Here is a 16,580-nt window from a genome sequence, read left to right as displayed (position 1 = left end):
GGTATTAGAGCATTGCAGATCATAAGAGACTGAAGACATTGATTGGGAGATCCAACCAATTTGCTGCAGAGAAGCAGTTGTCCCGAGTGACAACATTGTTTCAGAGGTAGAGGAGTAGCTGGAGGAGTGACACAGAGCCAGAGAAGTGACGCAAAGGCTCACACAGTGCTTGCATCAGCATTTCGAGCCTGAAGAGGGTGACGCAGAACCCGAGAGCAGCTCACGCAGTGACTACGTCAGCTCTTTGGGCCAGCGCAGAGCCTGAGGGGCTCATTTCAGTTAGTTGTCGGGGCTGGAGGAGCAACGCAGATTCGATCTGAGGAGCTGGTGGGATGTTGTTGTTGTTGGCGCAGAGTGTCTATGGAGACAAAGTCGAGGTAGAAGGAGCCATTGCCTTGACAGGCTTGTAGCCATAGAAATCTAGATCCGGGATGTAGCAACAAAGGAGGATTGGAGAGGAGTGATTCGACATTTGGCAGGAGGATTTCCATTAAGGAAATCAGGATTCAGAGGGAGTCTAGAGGAGCTTGTTCCTTAGAGGATTTCTAGCACCAAAGAAATCCAGATCCATGTCTTGCGGGATTAGCCGCAGGAGAGGGAGAAGAGAGTTAGTCTTGTATTTTTTGAGTAGAGATGGCTGTCAATGCACTGAGTGATCAGGACAGATTGGATGGAGCATCCAATTTTGTCATTTGGAAGGCTAGGATCCTGGCAATCCTAGACAAACATCACATCAAGGACTATATGCCTTGAAGGTAGTTGTTTTTCTGGTCGACGTTGATCCGCTAAAGAAGTATGAGGAGGCCCAGGCAAAGGCCAAGTGCATGATTCTAGACGGGGTCAAAGATCATGTGGTCCCACACATCGGTGAGAAGGAAACAATGAGGGAGATGTGGGAGGCGTTAACCACCTTGTACCAGGGGACTTCCGTTCAACAAAAGATGCTATTAGAAAATCAATTGAGACAGTACCAGATGCAGAAGGGAGAATATATCAATCCCTTCCTCCTCAGGTTGCAAGGGATTCGATACCAGTTGACTTTCGTGGGGTCTACACCAGATCCTAAGTTCATGGTCTGGACTACCCTGAATGCAGTCGCCGAAGACTGGGAGACATTTGTCCAGAGTATCTTGGGCAGAGCTTCTCTCCCTAGTTGGGAGGAGATGTGGGCAGCTCTTCGACAAGAAGATATCAGGAGGTTGACCAAGGCAGGGAGTGGCGGCAGAGGAGCCCAGGTCAAGAAGGAGGAGGAGGAGGATGCAGCTCTCGCATCATCGGGACAACAAGGGCAACAAAAGAGGAAGAAAAAGGATATTTCCAAGGTCAGATGCTTCACGTGTGGGGAACTTGGACATTTTGTCACTCAATGCCCTCGGAAGAAGGGCAAGGGCTTGTGACTCGAAGGCTGCTGCAGTGAAATCTTACAGGGAAGGCAAGGATGACGATTCTGCCATGAGTGCTCATGCGCCTTTGGAAAAGAGGTGGGGCGACATGGAGTTGTAGTCGAGAGGACTACATTGGGGGGTAGGATCCTTGAGGTGCCCAAACTCTTGGATCACATACGACTATGGGATCCTTTAACGACAGTAGCAAAATGACGGGTGTCAGTTGGTGTGAGGTGTGATGGAGCAACAGTGGCAGAGCTAGAGTGCCAAAGTATGAAGCAACGGGGTAGATGTTGTAGCAGTGTGAGAGGCACAATGTAGTTTGCAGTAGCGCAGAGGGTTAGCACAGATTAGCAGCAGGGGTAGCTTCAGCATCATGAGGCATCCATACTGATCAACATGTCAGTTTTTGGGTGAAGTTTCAGTTGCTTCTTAGCAGTTAGTAGTGGCAGTTCTATGGGCAACATGATGCAACATTTTGAGAGGGAGCTGCAGTACAGATGTAGCAATGATAGTGGCAATGTCATGGGTAGCAGTACAGGTTGCAACAGTGCTGTGGATGAAGTACATCAGCCCAAGCATCAATAGCATAGAGGACTAATGCAGTGGATCAGTGAGATGCTTCTATTTGTGAAGTATTACTAGAGCACATTCCTTGGTAAGAGGGAGTGTTGATTTTGAGTAGCATCGGATGTGCTCTAGCTCTAAAATTTTGTGGAGGGGCTAGAACACATGAGATCTCCAAGACCCATAAATCGTTTAGAGAAATTCCACCCAGATGAGGAGTTATTAAAATAATTAATATTTTTAATGGGTTCCTAAGTCTAAACTTAGGAGAATAAAAATATTAATGGGTATTAATAAGAATAAGGGTGAGAAACTTCTAAGTGACGAGGATCACATCTGTTTTAATCTTAGCCGTTGATTAGGGACTTAATCTCAGCCGTTGATTCATCAACAAGAAAAGTATAAGAGGGGGCTTGAGGGTCAGTTGGAGACACACCATGATTGATCAGTGAGTTCGATTTTTTTGGGGCGAGGTTTGCTGAGAAAGTCGAACAGGTGATCTGAGTTGCAACAGAGGGGCAAGGATAGTTGGGGTTGGAGGATCTTCTCTAGGACCCCAAATACACAACAGAGAGAGGCAGAGAAACGCTAGAGGAGGCAACGCAGTCCAAGGGAAGCTGACGCTGGGCCAGGAGGGCCCATGCATTGCTTCACGCAGGGGAAGAGTTGCCCTCCTGCAGAAGTCCGAATTCAGCTGGGAGCTGCAGGATTAGCTGAGAAGGTTGACATCAGAGCTACAAGAGGCAGAGGAGGCAGCGCAGAGCTAACGTAGAGTCCTAGTGTGCTGCACGCAGGCCCACATAGCTACTTCGAAGGGGCAACACAGTTGTAGCTGGGGATAGTCAGTCTGGTTGCCGAAGCAAAGGGATTTCGCTGGGTGAAGTGAGGTAATCTCACTTAGGTTTCTACCAGTATATTTCACTCTCTAACTGGATAGCTGAGAGGGCATCCGAAGTTGTATTCAGAACTACTACTTAATAATAGAAAACCCTTAGAGTTGTTGCACTGGTTTTCCCGCATTAGGTTTTTGCCTGGGATGTTTGACCAAAAATAACGGTGTCCCTTGTGTGTTTGTCTCATATTTATTTTGGTTTATGATTTGTATGATAGTGTAGTCTGCAATAGTGTTTTTCATCGCTGTTTAAATAATTAAGTAACTTGTTGAATGGAAAAACAAGTAGGAGATGGTAAACTAGTGATTGCAGTAGGGTTTCTGATGTGTAGATTCAGAAATTTTCACAGACAATGCATCTGCTACCACATTATGTTTGCCTTTGACATACTCTATGTCAAAATCGTAGGTCTATGTCCTGCTAAACCCACTTATGTTGTCTATCATTGAGGCCTTTCTGCCCCAGAAAATGGCGAAGATTATTGTGATTAGTCTTCACTCTAAACCTATTTCCAACCAAGTATTGTCGGAATTTGGCCAATGCATGCATAATTGCCAACATCTCCTTATCATAAATCGAGTAGAGCCTCTAGTGTGGAAGGAGATTCCTGCTCTCAAAAGCGATGGGATGCCCACCTTGTGATAGTACTGCACCCACACCTTCACCCAATGCATGACACTCCAAGGTCAATTCCTGGGTGAATTCAGGGAGCGCCAATACTAGGCAACTACTCATCACCAACTGTGAGAATCCCTTCACGAAATTCTTGTAATAAGAGTATATGCCCACAAAACCCCTCAACTCGGTCACATTTCGGGAAACTGGCCAATCCCAGATGGCTCGAATTTTCTCCTCATGCACCCTCACGCCATCCTCTCCAATGATGTGCCCCAAATAGAGCATATTTGTTAACCCAAACTCACACTTGGACAACTTAGCATAGAACTATTGCCCCTCCAAGATCTTGAGCACCTCCTCCAGATGTTGCAGGTGCTCCTCCCATGTCCTGCTATAGATCAATATGTCATCGAAGAAGACAAGGACATAGTGCCTCAACTTCCCACGGAATACATGGTTCGTACAGGACTGGAATGTGGCTAGCATGTTGGTTAGCCCAAAGGGCATCACCAGAAACTCAAAATGCCCATAATGGCAGTGAAATGTTGTCTTGGGGATACCCCGAACACAGGTCTATCTTATATAAGTACTTAGATCCTCTAAGCTCATTCATCAACTCGCCAGTCTGAGGAATGGGGTACCAATTCTTCAACGTCTTCTTGTTAAGGGCCCGATAATCAATGCACATCCTCAATGTGCCATATTTCTTCTTCACCAGGATAACTGATGAAGCAAAAGGGCTATAACTGGGCCTGATATGCCCCAACGCCAACAACTCATTAATAGCCCTCTCGATCTCATCCTGATAAGCCTTGGGATGTTGGTATGGGGTCGTGATCACTGCCTGCACTCCTGGTTTGAGCTCAATTGTGTGCTCAAACCACTTGTCAAGAGGTTGTCCCGGCGGAATGTCCCTAAACATTGTTGGGTACCTGTATAAAATAGCTTGTACATATGGATGTGGTGGTTGGGGCTTACCCCCTGCATCAGATATCCTAAGCTCGACTGCCCACTCTATATCGCCATGTCTCAAATCAGCCTCCATCCTGTGTGCTGACACTGTCTGTGGAGGGTATGAGTGCATGCCTCTCAATAAGACCATCTTCCCATCATGCCCCATGAACTCCATCTCCAACTTCTTCCAGTCAGTAGTAACACGCCCAAGTGAATATAACTACTACACACCAAGAACTACGATGGCGTTGGGAACATGAACCACAAAGAAGTGGTCCATCGTAGAGTAGCTCCCCATCACTACTGCCATCACAGGGATGTATCTGGTTCACTTCATTGTACAGTCTCCTAGTACAAAACCGATAACCTCTCAAAGGACTCTATTCATATTCCCCTCCTCTCCACCATTTGGGCATTTGCGAAATTGTGGGTAGCCCCACTGTCCACTAGTACTGAAACACGTTGCCCCTTGTACCATTCCCTTGAACATCAAGGTGAGGTACTTCGACACTTCCCAAAATGAAGCGATTACTCCTGCTGCTGAAAATAAAGCGGCTCCCCCTACTAGAGGTGGTGGGCCCCTACCTCCTCCTCTCGCCATAGGTGGACCCACATCTCCAACATCTATCTCCTCCTCCACATCATCCTCTGTCTCATTGTGAGAAAAAACCTCTATGAAGTTGGCCTTGCCCTTGTTACACCGATGCCCCAGTGCCCATGGCTCAACATTCTCCCACGGAGGTCCCTCCTAGCCTCATCATCCAATTGGCCACGTCCTTGGGTGTCTCTCTGTGGTGGGGCCCTAGTGTCTCTCTCCTTCTGTTGAAACACGGGTCTGGGGGGTATCTGCACTCTGATTCTGGGTAGAGCATCCTGCAAGTCCTGGGCTCTACCAACTGTGTCCTGTAAATTGGTGGGCCTGTTGGACCTCACCAAGCCCCTTGGCGGTTCTATTAGCCCCTCCAAGAACATGAATACTCTCTTAGCCTCCGATAAATCTAATACCATCATTGACACTCTCATAAACGCAGAGATATAGGCCTCAACACTCCTTGCCTTCTTGAGTTGCGTCAGCTCTCCAAAGTGTTCCTCTGGGTCTTTCCTCTTAAAATTCTCTAGAACCCTTCGAGTGAAATCCTCATAGGTCGTAACTCTCGCATGTCTCATTGTGGTCAACCCATGGAACCACCAATCATGGGCTTCCAGCTCTGTCATCTGGTTGAGCTCGAAGTAGACATCTAGCTTCTCAACCCATGCCCTGGTCGAGCTCTTAGGTGAGCCATCAAAATTTGGGAGGAATAACCTCCCCATCATGCGCTGTAAATCAGTGCCATGTTCATAGCCTCCTCTACTTCGCCCCTGCTCCTCTTGTTTCCATTAAGTTGACAAAAGTCCTTGAAGATGACTACCTCTCTGAAATCAGGCCCATAGAACTGATACTCCACAAAATAGTCTTCCATGGGCATCTCCTCCTACCCTATGACCTTCCAGTATCTGATGCTAGAAATGTGGGGATTGTAGAAATTCCTTGTAGATTCAAACTGCTAATTGTAATTTACTAAAAGAGTAGACTTGACTGTATTCTACTCATTAACGGAAACAATTAATTGATTGAGATATCATGAAGTATACAAGAGAAAGAATTCAATACACATTACACAATGATTTCTTGGGGAAAGCCACAACTAAAAACCCCTGCTATTTGTATATTGCATTAGTCAGAAAATATGAGAAGATTACAAATGTGAGGATTGTAGAAATTCCTTGTAGATTCAAACTGCTAATTGTAACTTACTAAAACAATAGACTTGAATATATTCTACTCATCAACGAAAACAATTAATCGATCGAGAAATCATGAAGCATACAAGAGAAAGAATTCAATCAACACATTACACAATGATTTCCTGGGGAAAGCCACAACTAAAAACACCTGCTATTTGTATATTACATTAGTCAGAAAATATGAAAAGGTTACAATGCTTTTCTCAAGCCCGAGCAACCTCTACACTATCTCTATCTGTCTCATTGCTTCCTAGACAAGCCTTGGCCAATACTTAACCAATTTTCTGCTTGCCCAAGTCCTTATTTCCTTACATTGTTTCCTTGGGAATTAGCCCCCATTAATTAGGGAAATTCCTCAATTGGAATTGCACAATCCATCATAGGCATTCCTCTGACTGCATGCACCACTTGTACAATTTGGATGATTATACAATTGATAGTATACTACCCTTGAATTCCAATCTCAACTGGGTAACTCTCAGATCACAAATGCATGAGTTATTTATGGATGAATTATCAGTTAACTGGTTGAACACATGAAACAACACCCCACTATTAGACATCCTACTAGTTCCTCCATCAGTTGGAACTAGTTTTTTTGTCTTTGAGGTTTCTGCGAGTCTCATGATTATGATGATTAACTGCCTTTAACTCAGTCAAACTAAATTAATTAATTACAACTCAAAATAAACTCAACCAAATAAAGTAGGAGACACTCTACATGACTCAAGTTAGACCCTCAACTCGAAATAACTGGACCAAGTCAAATTAACTTATTTAACTCATACAAGTTGTCTTGTGATGTGGAATTACATTTTTTCTCCTAATTTAATTCAAGGGAAAATTAAATCATGATTTTCATGTTGCATTTTCAATGCTCCCTCTCAACAAGAAAGGGATTATCAGATACCCCAATCTTGCCTCTATGGAACTTGAATTTGCCTCTTGATAGTGCCTTATTCAAGATGTCTACATCCTACTCCTCTATAGAATGTACTGCAACAACATGATTCTCCTCTGCACACAATCTTGTAGATAGTGATACCAGATGTTGATATGCTTGGATCGATAATGAAAAGCTAGATTCTCAAAGAGTTTGATACAACTCTGATTGTCATAGTAAATCATTGTAGGATCGATCTGCTGACCAAGTAACCCAACAAGGATCTTCCTCATCTAAAAAGCCTCACAAGATGCTTGACTAGCAGCCATGTACTCTACTTCTGTTGAACCTAGTGCAACTGATCTCTGCTTCCTGTTGTACTAAGAAATTGCTGAGACCCAATACTAAAGATTCCCACTGATGTGCTCCTTGCCCAATCTGCATCTATGAAGCCTTACAGCTTCACTCCTTCTTTCTGTTTGTAACAAATACCAAACTGAGTGGTGCCTTTGAGGTATCTTAGCACATGTTTAGCTACCTTCCAATAGAGTTTGGTTGGCTTAGCAATTGTTTGACTAAGCTGGTTAACTGCAAAACATATGTCCGGTCGTGTGTTCACCAAGTACATAAGTGAACTCACAAACTGCCTGTAAATAGTAGCCTTTACCACTTCACTTGAAGTAGCATCTTCCTTCCTCCATTTCCCTGCTATAGGAGTCTCCATGGGTTTGTTGCTCTCCATGTGGAACTTCTTCGGTATCTTGTTGGAATACTTGCCTTCAGAGACAAATAGTTCCCCATCTCCTTGCCATACCTCCATACTGAAAAAATTATGCATGAACCCTAGGTCCTTCATCTCAAATTCTCTTGCAAGATCCTCTTTGCAAGATTTGATCAACTTCTCATATAATGTTCACTTGAGTCTGCACACATGCGACTCTCTGATGAAGGTCTCAAATCCTTCCGACTACGCTATGTACACCTCTTCCTCAATCATGCCGTCGAGGAAGACTATCTTTACATCCATCTAATGTATTTTCCATCCCATCTGCGTTGAAAGTGCTAGAATAGATCTGATTGAAGAGTAGCTTGCTATTGGAGCAAAGGTCTCCTCATAATCAATTCCCTCCACCTAAGAGAACCCCTTGGCCACAAATTTGGCCTTGTGTTTCTCAACACTCCCATATGCTGCTTGCTTCAGCATGTAGATCTACCTGGAACCTACCATTTACTTGGGATAACTTCCGAAGCGCTCTTCCTAATAATGGAGTCACACTCTTCTACCATGGCATCAACCCATAATTGTTGGTTCACTTCTTCATCGAGTGAGGATGGCTTAGTCTGTACACTCTCACTCATCAGAGCCATGTAGCCAGTGTACCAGTCTAGTGACCTCCTCTGCTTGCGCTGTGATGTGGGTGCTCCCACATTCTCTTTAGCATCATGTATCAATTTATCAGCTTCTCTGGTGTGCTTCCTTCCATCCTTGGATGTCTCTGCATGAGTGGGTGCTTCCACTCTCTTCTCCTTTGCTTGTAGCTGCTCCACATCATCCTTAGGTTCTTCCATTGGAGCTAAAAGCTCCTCATCTATATGTAACTAAATATCCCTCTCAAGGGAACATCTCATGGCCTTCTCTTCATCGAACTTCACATCTCTACAAACAAATGTCATCCAGTGAGATGGCAGGTACACCCGATAGTTGTGAGGTGAATCAATGTACCCCACAAAAATGCCCAACTCAGCTGTTGGTTTTAACTTTTTCCTTGCATCCTTGGTAACATGACAATAAACAGATGAACCAAAGATCTTGAAGTGTGACACATCTGGTTTCTTCCCTGAAAAATCTTCTTCTGGTGTACTCATCCCGAGAATTTGATGAGGACTCTTGTTCTGCACATATACAAATGTTTTGCATGCTTTAGCACACAAGTGAAACGGTAGACCCTGATCATGTAACATCACCCGTGAAGGTCCCACAATAATTTTGTTCTTCCTATCAAGCACCCCATTCTGCTGTGGGTTATGTGGTTTTATTAACTCCTGTCGAATGCCTTCTGATGCACAATATTTCTTGAACTCATTAGACACATATTCTCCACCTTTATTGCTCAAGATAACCTTCACTTTCTTGCCAATGTCTTTCTCAACAAGTTCTTTAAATTCACAAAATTTACAGAACGTCTGATCTTTCTTCTACAAGAAGAAAACCCAACACTTACGTGAGAAATCACCTACAAATATCACATAATACCTGTGCTTGGCTGTGGAGGTTGTCGAGAACAGTCCACACGCATTTGAGTGAACTCTTTCAAGGATTGCTTCCACTCAACTATCCTTATCATGAAAGGTGGCTTTGGTGTACTTCCCTAATGTACACCCTTTGTATGTATCTTGCTGCTCTAGTGCACCCTTGGGAAGTCCTGTAGAAATTTGCTGCATGATCTTCAAAGCTCCATGGTGCAAATGGCCCAATCTTCTATGCAATAATTCACGATGTCTCGGCTCTGCACCTTCTCTACTTTCGTGCTCAAAGCAGTACAGTTTCTACATCCAACTTGTAGAGGTTCTTCACCTGATCCCCGATCCACTTCACTTGTCCTGTGGTTATGTGACGAAGGAAAGCCTTTCCTTTGCTAAATAGCACATCGTAGCCACGGTCTTCTAACATAGAAATTGAAACTAAATTCTTCTTCATACCCAGAACATACATGACATCTTTTAATGTGAGAAGAGAACCCAACTCCCTCTGAAAAGTAACAATACCAATGTCAGTCGTGCTATACCTTCCGTCATATCCCGTCTCGATGTGCATTTGGAGGTCCTCCTCCAAGTCGCTGAAAACTTCTTTGTTGTCGATCATATGGAATGAGGATCCACTATCCAGATACCACACACTACCCATAATTGATATCACCATGCATGAAATGAGGGTGAAATCCAACTCAAATTGTGAAGCTAGAGGTTCACCTACCACTCCTCCTGAGGGCTTATTGTCGGCCTTCTTGTGTGGACACTTTGTGAAAATATTTAATCTTCGACAAGTCCCTATTCTTGCTGCCCTGACTGGAATCCCCTTTGGATTGGGATTTCTTCTCTTTCCTTTTCTTTGCGTTTCCAGCCAAGGCATAGTTCTCCTAATCATCATTCTTGGATGAGGTTCCATCTTTGGTGTTCCGCCTTATCTTTTCTTGCACCAAGTTGGACCACAAACACTCCCACTTTGGTAGATGCTCCCTCCCATTTATTGAATCCTAGTAGCTGTGCTAGCTCTTGGGAAGGCCTAGAAGTGCTAGGCTGACCAGATCATCTTCAACAACTGTAATACCAACGCTCCCAAGCTCATCTCGACATTAGGTGAACTTGCTCAAGTATTGTGGTATTGTGTCGCCCTTCTCCATTTTAATCTTCCGAAGCTTGTCCTTCAGTGCCAACTTCCAGTGGTCACTATTGTTCTTAAAAAAGTATATCAAGGCTTGCCACATTGCATATGGTGTATCCTTCCCATGGATATTCAAGACAATATGATCTTGAACTCCTTCTAGTATGATCATCCTCGCCTTTGCCACACATTTCTTCCACTCTACCAGATCTTGAGCATCAGTTGTTGGAGGCTTAGGAATTTCATTGTCTATGAATTCCTTCAGCCCGTTGTCTTCCAACACTGCCTCCATCCTGTCCTTCCAAGCAATATAATTGAACTACCCTCAAGGGCATATATGAGTCTCAATTCGTAGATTGACATCTTGTTGGCTTTGTAGAATGATGCTGCAAATTCGATTTCACTTGCAAAGATAAACTTGTATTCTTCTCTTCTATTGTGATTTCAACTCTAATACCATGTAGAAATTCCTTGTAGATTCAAACTGCTAATTGTAATTTACTAAAGCAATAGACTTGAATCTACTCTACTCATCAGTGGAAACAATTAATCGATCAAGAAATCACGAAGCATACAAGAGAAAGAATTCAATCAACAATTTACAAAATGATTTCCTGGGGAAAACCACAACTAAAAACCCTTGCTATCTGTATATTGCGTTAGTTAGAAAATATGAGAAGATTACAATGCTTTGCTCAAGCTCGAGCAACCTCTGCACTATCTCTATTTGTCTCATTGGTTACTAGACAAGCCTTGGTCAATACTTAACCAATTTTCTGCTTGCCCAAGTCCCTATTTCCTTGCATTGTTTCCTTGGTAATTAGCCCCTATTAATTAGGGAAATTCCTCAATTGGAATTGTGCAATCCATCATATACCTTCCTATGACTGCGTGCACCACCTGTACAATTTGAATGATTATACAACTAATAGTACATTGCCCTTGAACTCCAATCTCAACTGGGTAACTCTCAGATCACACATGCATGAGTTATTTATGGCTGAATTATCAGTTAACTGGTTGAACACATGAAGCAACACCCCACTACTAGACCTCCTACTAGTTCCTCCATTAGGTAGAACTAGTTTAACTGACATTAACTTAGTTAAATTGAATTAATTAATTACAACTCAAAATAAACTCAACCAGGGCTCCTATAAAGTAGGATACGCTCTACATGACTCAAGTTAGACCCCCAACTCGAATTAATTGAACCAAGTCAAATTAACTTAGTTAACTTGTACAAGTTGTATTGTGATGTGGAATTACAATTTTTCTCCTAATCAAGGGAAAATTAAATCGGGATTTTCTTGTTGCATTTTCAACAGGGATGGTTGATATGGGTGGTGTGCTAGAAAAAAAGGGTACGTTGGGTGGATTTGTTGCATGGTCGTGCGATGTACCTGAGCCTTCACCCAGATGAATTTCCCCCTAAATCCCCTTCCCCTTTTTGTTGTTGTTGTTTTGCTACCTCAGTTCATCAATGCGCCTAGACAAATCATTGGTGGCCTTCAAAAGATGTTGAGAAAACTCCTTACTCATCTTATCTCTCTCATTATCCCCCATATCTGGCCTCTCAACCTCCGGCCCTACAATTACTGGATTAGGAGTAATTTGTAGTTGCCTTTCTCTGCTTCTATACCTTTGCCTCCTGTAAGTGGCGTTCTGCTTATCTTCTGGTGTCATAGACTAATAGTTGCTCCCACAAGCTGTGCCAAGACTGTGAGCTCTGATACCATTGCAATATCCCTAAGGAAAATTAACAATGATAAACAAAGCATGCATAGCAAAAATACCCACAAAAATTTCACACAACTTAAACACTAGGAAATGCTCCAAAAACTGTGTTGATCTGAGCTATTTTTTTATAAATAGATGGGGTACAATAGAAGCTCGGAATGTATGCACCTGGGCTTGCCCAAGGCAAGCTAACAAAGCCCAAATGGTTAAATCAGTTGCTCCAACTGCCAGGTAGTTGCCCCCACAATAGCTCCGCGCTGGCCCTTCAAAAACTGAAGTGTTGGCTGCAAAGAATAGCTGATTTGACCCTCTTCTAGTGTGCTCAGAAAATTTTGGGAAATTAACCCCAGACTCCTCTCCAATAACCCACCAAAACCTAGGAAGGGTTTGGCCTACTCCCAACTGCCGAAATTGACCCCAATTTCAGTGTACTCTCTAATTCACTGGTAATTCCGGCCCACCTGAATGCTATAAAATGCCAAGGCTTGACCCTTTCTGGAAAATTCCCCAAATTCCCAACTCAAATCTGCCCCCAATCGTCACCCTCTAGCTCCCACGTGTGCCCAGGAAAGTCTCTTGTGTAGGTCCACTTAGTCATCTAGATGGCTGCTTTGCTCCAGCAAAACTCCTCCTAGATTTGGTTGACCTCTCCCTCAAAAAATATAGCAAATAGTGTGGTAATACTCCCCCATAAACCTTAGCCAAACTTCAGCTCTATGTTCGCCTCTCCAAGCAATTCGTACTCCCCAATTGCGCCCTGGAAACTGCCATGAAACCACCATGAAATTGCCTGAAACTAAAGCTGAAGAGGCTCACAAGGAGATTGACCCCCCTCCTTGTGCTGACACTTTAAGTCCACTGAAGCAAGGGATGAGAAACTCACTTGAGAATCTCGGTTGTAGACTCGGCTAAACAACTCAAGCATGTTGGGTGCAAGTAAATGTTAAATTGTCAAAAGGTCCCTGTAGCTGCCATTCTTCTATTTATAATTCCCTCCTTGTCTCCTCATGTGGGTCCCTCCATCTAATATTTCGGCCTCCTCACCTTAGCAATTCAACTTCTCTCCAAAGGGGGTGCATATTTCATGAGGTAAGGAGGTGGCCCCCACATTCCACCAACCAAATAATATCGACCTCCCTTCTCCTAAGTATTTCTTCCAGGGTTTCAGCTATTCCTTTATTAGCTGGATCATGGGTTCCATCACAAATGTCAGCTTTGCAGTTCTGGTCAATGGTGCAGCTTCCTCTTTCTTCAACAGCCAGAGAGGACTCAGGCAAGGTTGTCCATTATCCCCTCTTCTGTTTCTTCTTGTGGCAGAAGGGCTAAGTAGATTGATTCACAAAGCCAGAAGAGAGGAGAAGGTAAAGGGTATCGAGGTAGCAATCAATCTCTTCATCACACACCTTCTTTTTGTTGATGACATATTGATTTTCACCAATGGTTCCTACAATGAACTAAAGGAGCTAAAATGCATTTTTGATCTTTTTCTAAAAGCAACTGGAATGCAGATAAACTCAAGAAAATCCCAAGCGTGTGTGGCAGATTTTGAAAGAAGAGAAAGGAATAGAATGGCTAATCTATTCCCTTTCCCCATACAGCCCCTGGATTCTCCCTTCAAATACTTGGGCTTTTGGTTAAAGCCAGCAGGTTACAAAAAAGAGGATTGGAATTGGCTCATCGCAAAGATTGAAGCCAGAATCTCACATTGGAGCTTCAGATGGTTATCCAGAGCTGGTAGGTTGACCCTTATTAAATCAGTTCTGTTAGCCATTCCGGTTTATTGGGCCGCTCTGACTTGGATCCCCAAAGGCGTGATGGAGAAAATCAGAAGAATTTGCTGCAGATTTTTATGGGCAGGATCAAAGGAGTCCTCAGTGTTACCCTGGGTAGCTTGGGACAAAGTGGCCAGACCAAAAGAATGGGGAGGGTGGGGCATTAAAAGACTCCCTGAATTCAGCCTCTCATTAGCAGCAAAATCAGGATGGAGGCTAATAACTATGGAAAATCTATGGACAAGGGTGGTGAAAAGGAAGTACATCGACCCTATCCCTATGGAAGACTGGATCCGGAGTCAAAATAAGAAGATAAAAAATATATCAGCCATCTGGAAAGCCACGGTGGAAGCCTTTTCAGTGATCGAGCAAGGATTAGCTTGGAAAGTTGGAGATGGAAGACTGGTAAGGATTGGCAGAGATCCATGGGTAGGATGCAATGAAGCTTATGCCTTATCACCAGGGCTTCTCAGACACTTGGATAGTAAAGGTATTACAACATTAAATCAGGTGGAGAAGGTTGGACAGTCTACTATATGGGGACAGGCATGGAAGGATGATGTAGATTTGGGGCTAAATGTCAGATGGAAGATTGAGTGGGAGGGTTTCATCAAAGAATTACAACGTTCAAATGTCAGGATAAAAGATGAACCTGATTGCTTGATGTGGGCACAGAGTAAATCAGGGGAATACTCCCCAAAAGATGGATACCTTTTCTTAATGGGAAAGAAAGGATGGGGAGTACCGGTTTGGTGGGCCAAAAATATCTGGAAACTCAAAAGCCCAGCTAAGGCCAGGCTTTTTCTCTGGTGCATCTTAAAAAGGAAGGTCCCAACATGGGAAATTTTACAAGCTAGGTTCTTAGTTGGGCCTGGTAGATGCCCCCTATGCAAGTCTGAAGAAGAAACCATTAGTCATCTTTTCATAACTTGTGCTGTTTCAAGAAAGATATGGGAGGAGGTCACTGGTTTGCTCAAGATAAAAGCTCAGTGGGGGCATGATCCCTTGGAGACAGCCTGGAGGAAATGGTGGCAAGACCATCCGGAGGGGAACTTGAGAAATCTGCCTCTTATTTTCTGTTGGGGAGTATGGCTTGCCAGAAATAAAAGTCTTTTCCAAGATAAGGACACCCTTTCTTCCGTCATTGCCATTAATATAGCTGCCATATACTCTGCTTTACCGCCCCCTGAGGTTAAAAATCCTAAACCAAATAAAAAACAAATCAACATACAGGAAGGCATTCCATGTGGTTTCTTTGATGGGGCTTCCCAAAACAATAGGGCTGGAGCTGGCCTGTGTATACATATCAATCCGGATCACTCTTTAAAAGCTTCTGTTGGGCTGGGTACAGGCACAAATAACTATGCTGAATTATCTGCTCTGCGCTACCTCTTATGCTGGCTTCTTCACAGAAATATCAACACAATTCAGATATTTGGGGATTCACTAAATGTCATAAATTGGGTCAATGGAAATGCATCTTGTCAAAATCAGATTTTGATGACTCTTGTTGAAGAAATTTCTTTTTTAAAGGCATCTTTTAATAAGTTTTCTATCTGCCACATTTACAGGGACAAGAATGAGGAAGCAGACCAGCTTTCTAAGGCTGGTTTACAACAGGATATGGGCAGCTGGACAGTAGAAGAGATCAGACAGGGGCAGTCAGTCATAACAAATCTGCCTCCTTATACACAGTCACTTTGATTATAGTTCATCTTCCTTTTTTGACAACAGTTTTCGCAGATATATATGTTTCTGTTTTTATATTTATCAGTTTTCTTTTCAGTTTTCTCAGGTATATAGCCACAGCAAACAGTTTTAGATATATACTTTTTTATGGTTCCTTTCCGGGTTATAAACTCATATTTTTTTGATGTATGGGGTTGTTTTCCTTTCGTTGAAGGAGACCCCAGCTTATTGTTCGGTTTTCATCATGAGATTTACTATGCCTCCAATGGGAGGAAGACTGTACAGGTTCAAAAAACAGCAGAAGCAGCTCCTAAATGTTGAGCAGATCAGCAAACAAATGAGCCACCTGTTATGGCTTAAGACCAATATTGCATGTAAAACTTTTTATAGTCTCTAAATAAAAAGTTTTGATTTTTTCCTCGGAAAAAAAAAGTATTTCTTCCAAAAATATGTGGGTCCCTCACAATAGCCGAAAATTCAAAATTGTGAATCTTCTTAGCAAAATTCATTTTAGGAAGGGATATGACATAAATAACTACTACTATTCATTGATGAATTTATTTAAATAAATACCTATCTAATCCTAACCTAATTAGGCAAAGGACTGCTAACTGAAGTCATATTTCTTGTGCATCTAATCAATGATCACACTAGGACTACAAAATCTTCACCTATGTTTGATGACAAACCAAAATAAGGGAATTGTGGTCACCTTCATGATGCATGATGACCCTTCTGTCATTTTGCCTCTGTTGAGCTGGGGGGAGTTCAATTTTCATGAATTCAAACGACATCCATCCAATTTGGCGTCTCTTCATATCTTCCTTTCTAAGATTTGATTCATCCAATTGTAAATAGCACATCCTTGTGTTTATAAAATAAATGGTGGAAAAACCAAAATTACTAGGTATA

The 16,580-nt window shown here is 42.9% G+C and overlaps 1 protein-coding gene across 1 annotated transcript in view; it reads left to right on the top strand.

Moving 5' to 3' along the window:
- LOC149216341 (uncharacterized) overlaps positions 1-16,029 on the top strand; it is a 50,658-nt gene extending 34,629 nt beyond the window's left edge. The window contains exon 5 of the mRNA XM_089391181.1: positions 15,551-16,029. Coding sequence (XP_089247307.1) covers positions 15,551-15,683 — 133 coding nt within the window. The 3' untranslated portion in view covers positions 15,684-16,029. The remainder of the gene's footprint in view (positions 1-15,550) is intronic.
- Positions 16,030-16,580: the final 551 nt, after the last annotated feature.

The sequence above is a fragment of the Pinus tabuliformis genome, chromosome 1_1, assembly GCF_031772625.1.
Source record: "Pinus tabuliformis cultivar Carrire ecotype Pingquan chromosome 1_1, CPIR1, whole genome shotgun sequence".
NCBI lineage: Eukaryota > Viridiplantae > Streptophyta > Pinopsida > Pinales > Pinaceae > Pinus > Pinus tabuliformis.
The sequence above is the reverse complement of the archived record's forward strand: the minus strand, read 5'-3'. Positions and strand labels throughout refer to the sequence as shown.